Here is a 5,612-nt window from a genome sequence, read left to right as displayed (position 1 = left end):
TGGCGCTTTTTGGAAACCCCTCTTTTTGGGTGTTTGGAACCCCCCCCCCCCCCCACTCTCCCCCTTCCGACATCCGACCGTTCCACAAATCGGCATCTCTTTCCCCTTTTAGCGTTCCTTCGTGAGGCTTCCAACGTCCGGATCACTCCCTCTCCTTCTGAGTCTGCATGGTCTGTGCTTACCACTTCCTCCATCCGTCCGTCCTTTCTGCATCTAACTCCTGAAAGCCACCTTCTTTCTGAAAGACTCTTCTTTGGTATTAAACTAATGCCTGCAGAGGAAAACCTCTCCTAATTAGGCCTGCCAGTGCTTCTGTCTAATCCAATCCAGATTTGCATGAGGTTTATCCCATCAAGTTGAGGATAGTTGGAACAGAGCTCAGGCCACATCCTCATCATCAACTCTTTTATCCTCTATTTACAAAGCCGGCCAGTAACGTCAGAGCTATGCGGTCTTGTCAGTCGATGTGGCGGACAACTGTCCGTTGCACTTTAAACTTCGCCACATTTTTCATCTCGCAACCTCGAGATTCTGGGTATTTTATGAAGATTGTCAGTATTGATTCTTGATTCAAACGGTTGCATTTTCATGCGATCAGTTGCTGCAGAAACTTTCTAGTCATGTATTCATTTAGGTCAGGTGTGTAGCAACAGGGAAGTACCGAAAACATGGAGGACAGTAGGCCCTGAAGACCAGGACTGACCGTTCCACTCATCTGACCAGATCATCTTTTGCCACATGGTTGGTAGGTCTCCTACATCGTTTGAGGGATTTAACAGGATTTTATTTGACTTTCTTGCAACAATGGCTTTTGCTTTTATATACAAACCAGATGTGTAAAGCTCTCTAATTTTCTCTAGTCTAGCAAATCTTTGAGGTCTTTACAAGACAGACATATTTAAACTCAGATTAAATTACATCCAGACTCTAGTTACTTATTAGGTGATTTCTAATGGTCACTGGTTCAAAGATTATTCAGGGGGTTCATTATAAATGCTCATCGCTCTTTTCAGATTTTGAAAAGATGGTGAAGGATTAATGAAATACTGAAGCAATTAAGTCAAATCAGTGCCAATAATGATGAAAACCTAAAAAAATAAAAAGGTACACTGGGCTTAATTTGAAGCCATTCCATTTACAATGCCCTCGAGTAGTAAAAGAAAAGGCTGCATGTGAAGTGATTCCAGACATCTTTTGAGATGTGTGACAGCTGAGAGGTTATTCTTAACTTGTTTTCAAAAATAATAGAATCTTTCCAGCAAAAAAAAAAACATTTGAGATGCTGGTGCTTCATCTGATGCAGAAATGCAGGACCTTGTTAGCAACCTAATAGCATCAGTGTCTGTGCATTGGAAGCAGCATGTCACCAATAATCTATCAAAAGCGTCAAGAGGTGTTAAACTCCAAACCTTAGAGTGTGCACTCAGCACGTTTTACTATCTTCTTACTGTCTGCCATTGATCTGAAGCCAACGATTTGCCACAAAGTGTCTATTCACCATTCATCTGGCCTTCTCATATCGGTGTCGATCCAGTGTAAACTGGAAAAGTCCTGAAGGATGAGGCCCTTCCGCGAGCTCTGTGCAAGCCTTGGACTGCTTGCATGGGTGTGCACGTGCACACTTGTTTGCTCTTAGAAGTCTAAATTACAAGCGCCCCGGCTGCAGTGTTTGCTGTCTTAAGAGCGGGGTGATTCAATCAGCAGCTAGATTGATGAATCAACTGCAGAAATCGGCTCCAAATTACCCTGACAACTCCCTCGCTCAGCACACTGCCGACTTAAGAGCAGTCAGCTGCTGCCGCGTCTGAATGCAAATTCGAACATCACCCCGTTGTCTGCATTGGCCTTCTAACTCTGAGCGTAAGGAGTGTTGACAGTTCTGAAGCTCTGCCTTCCTGTGCATGGACGCCTGGCTGAGAAATGACGCCCGCAGGCGCAGCGCTCCGGAGTAAAGACATCACACTGATTTAGGGATGTCTCGAAGGGACAAATCTCTTTTCACTTCTGCGCTTCATTAGGCCACTCATAAAGGAAGGCAGATCAATGGTGGGAGGTAGAAGAGTCCCATCAAAAGCGAGGAAGGGAAGTAGATTAAAGGCTTGAAACTGCAGAAAATCAAAGTGGAAATCCTCCTGTCTGAAGCGCAGCCTTAATCCGTACAACGTTTCTTGATTAATTCTGATCAGTGACAGTTCGGTTGGCTGTGAAACCAAACAGCTGGTAATTAAAGTGATCTCCGATGCTTAATGACATCAAAACAAACCAAATGTTGCAAAATTTGACGTACAAACAGGTCAAAATAAAGAAGTTCCAACCATTTTTTTCTTTTGCAACGTAATTTTTTATGAGATCTCGTAATATTAAAAACATGCTATATTTCTTATGTAAATAAAGTCTGCCTCGTGAAGTGGCTGTTTGCGATGCTAATGTCAAAGCAAGAAAGGAGTTAAACTGCTGCCCTGTTGTGTTAACTTAAATATGCTCAGTGAGAGCAACTTGGGTAAATGGAAGAAAAAAACTGTGACTAAGGAATTATTTGCTAGCATTGGAAAGAAAGACTGTTAGCCACGAAGGATGCTAAAAATTAGCATCTGTTTCAAAACCTAATTCTACACCAAACTGAGATTCTTTAACCCTCCAGGGACAATTTGTCATTCATTTATTTTTATTTTGAAGCCATTTTGGTTCTTTTGAGAAATAATTTCTCAGATTTTCTACAGAATACCTCAGTTCATAAAGTTAGCCTAAATTGCTAAGCGACACCAGCCTGGCCTTCTCATGCACCTTCAGTGCTTAGTCTGGGATTCTCCGGTTGAATTTCAACCGGTCCCGTCAACTAACAGAAGGAGAAGTTGTTGTTGACGATGTCGAGATTCTGCGCTGTTTAAGTACTAAAGTCTGGAGCATTACATACGTCACGGTCAAACGTAACGCAATTGGGTAAAACTTAAAACTACATCAGAGTCCACACCTCCAGCAAGTATTAGCTGTAGCATTACCAGTCTAATGCTACAGAAACAGACACATTGTAATCAAGAGAAAGAAATATCCCATTGAAGATATCACCTTTCATTACGAATTAATCTTTTTTTTAAAATATCTTTTTATTCATCAGTTGCTGGACAGGAAGTAGAGTAGGAAAATAATGGGAAGACATTCAGTGAAGTTGGCTTTATGTCACTTAAAGAATATTTCTAGGATTAAAGACCTAATATCCCAGCAATGTCTTATCTTTCACCAAATTGATTACTGCGACAGATCTGACTACAAAAAATCAGACAGGTACAGTCGATACAGAACGCTGCTGCTCAAAATTCTCACTAAAACCAAGACAATAGAGCATCATCCAGTTCTGAAGTCCTTACCCTGGCTCCCTGTAGCTCAGAGAATAGACTTTAAAATACTTCTGTTAGTTTATAAATCACTGAATAGCTTGGCATTAATGAAAAATCTCTCGTCTTATCAGCTCCTTCAAAGAAGGGGATCATATAACAGCTCACATTGCTCTGTTTTTCTAAGATACGAGGTGTTTGAATGGCTCCAAGTTAGTTTTTGATCATTTTTTTTTCGTGCAAACAATTTATTTTAGCTTATTATTCTTTAATGTCAAAAGGAAAAGGGGCCACATTATATAGAACAAACATTAGGCTTGAAGAACATATTTAGATTTGCATAAAAGTATTGATTGTTCAGCTATTGATAAATTTAAAACATTTAAATCAGAATATAGATACCCTTAATGCCACTCGAAAGCAGGAAACACTGGAAAGGTGATGTCCAGGCTCAAAGGGGTTTTGTTGTTCTGCTTTGGGGGGAAAAAATTATATGCTTATAGCAAAACGCATAGATGGGTGATATCAAAATAAAATACCGAAAGATATAAGAGACAGCAGATTATCTGAGGACAGTTTTACTGTTGCTTATGAATATAGTTTTTCACCTTATTAGTGTGTTTGCTTTAAATCTGACATGTCAGAAATGAAAGTAAACTTAATGACCTCAGTTTCATCTTCAGAAAAAAACAACAAAAATCTATTTCCAGCTGAACCACACGCTCTTAAAACTGTACATTTGTTTTAACCCTGTCCCCCCCCCCACCACCTCTTTGTCCAAGTTGTCTTATATTTAGCAGGCCTAATACAGATGTCCTCCCTTGAACAATAAATCAAAGTACATTAACTTCCACCCTCTCATCTAACGCCTCCACCTCTCTGTCAAGCTTTTTATGACGAAGCATAATTAGTCTTTCATTAAAGCTCTTGGAAATTGTGCTAATGTACTCTGCTCTTCAGCTGACTCCACTTAAGCTGCAAATCGCCCAACAAAAGACAACAATAGCTGACAGCTCAACACTGTGTCAGGACTTTGCTTTGCCGGGACTCAATTAGGGCCGCAGTAGCTGCAGGAGCCGGGAAGGTGACCGCAGACATCCTGCGCTTGGTTCCAGCTCAAGCAGAGAAAAAATAAATAAAATAGTAGGAGGAAACAGAAAGAGGTGCTGCTAGGTTGAAGTTGAGGCAATTCTGTTGTCACTGGAGGGCAAATCACTCGTACAAATAAAGCAGAGCACTAGCATCTTTTGGAGGAGTTGTTTTTATGAAAATTGCCCCTCACTACACAGTTAATGTTGAGCTCTGAAATAGAAGAAAATCTGGCTTTGCTTTGTGCGTACCTTTCAATTTCTTTAATGCATCTCTTAGACTTATCAAGGCTTCATATTAAAGGCTTAAAAATACGCTTACAGCTAATGCATAGTATTACCATCCATTAAATGTATTTCACGGGTTGTGAGAAACAAAAATAAACACTGTAGATGTTTTGTTTCGAAAGAAGTGAAAAAAAAAATGTCTTGGCCACCCCTGCTTAGTGATTGTTTGTACCCCCCTATGGGAATACAAGCAATTCCCCTCCAAAACAGTTGGTGGCAGCAGTGGCATTTGCTGCCACCAACCAATGAATTATTTGGAAAATGCAGAAGTGGCTCTGGCACTAATCTGTTGTTGGTCATCCTTGAGTGAGCAACGGTCTCAGCCTTAATAATTATGTAAAAAAAAAAACAAAAAGAAAAAAAAAAACCTATATGGCTGGTTGTTTCAGGTGAGTAACTTTGCTCTAATGCTGCCAACAACAAAAGCTCCTTGTTTGCTTTCAGAAACAGAGAAAACCACACATTCAGACAACACAGGGAGTGCGAGACTTACTGTCGTTAGAGCCTTGATTTTCATCCCAGGTTCGCACATAATCATCCTGCAGAAACAATGAAAAAAGTAAGTGGTGTTATTAGCAGCTGCAAGGAAAAAGTAACAAAGTGTCGCACGTAGTTTGAAAGATATAACATCCGAGTGTCACACAGCAAAAGAAATGTGATTTCTTTTATCGCTGCACACCAACTATGATGTGAAGGCTGGCGTGATAAGTGACTATGAGTCGGGTAAAACAGGTACATTCTGCTCTACATGTTTTATGGAAATAAGTTGAACAAATCTGCTGATAAGTGGGAAATGTGCCATTATTGGGAACGTGACTTTTAACTGGACTTCTCCCCCCCCCCCCCCCCCCTTTTTTTTAAACATTTTTTTTTTTTATTAAATTTAAGAAAACAAGAGGAGGAG

General features: G+C 40.3%; 1 protein-coding gene across 1 annotated transcript in view; it reads right to left on the bottom strand.

The window, feature by feature from the left end:
• LOC106961114 (testican-2-like) overlaps positions 1-5,612 on the bottom strand; it is a 59,574-nt gene that overhangs the window by 34,455 nt on the left and 19,507 nt on the right. The window contains exon 3 of the mRNA XM_015054634.1: positions 5,202-5,247. Within this exon, the coding sequence (XP_014910120.1) occupies positions 5,202-5,247 (46 nt within the window). The remainder of the gene's footprint in view (positions 1-5,201; positions 5,248-5,612) is intronic.

Source organism: Poecilia latipinna, unplaced genomic scaffold (assembly GCF_001443285.1).
Source record: "Poecilia latipinna isolate Pla-1442-1.1 unplaced genomic scaffold, P_latipinna-1.0 Scaffold1265, whole genome shotgun sequence".
Lineage (NCBI taxonomy): Eukaryota > Metazoa > Chordata > Actinopteri > Cyprinodontiformes > Poeciliidae > Poecilia > Poecilia latipinna.
The sequence above is the reverse complement of the archived record's forward strand: the minus strand, read 5'-3'. Positions and strand labels throughout refer to the sequence as shown.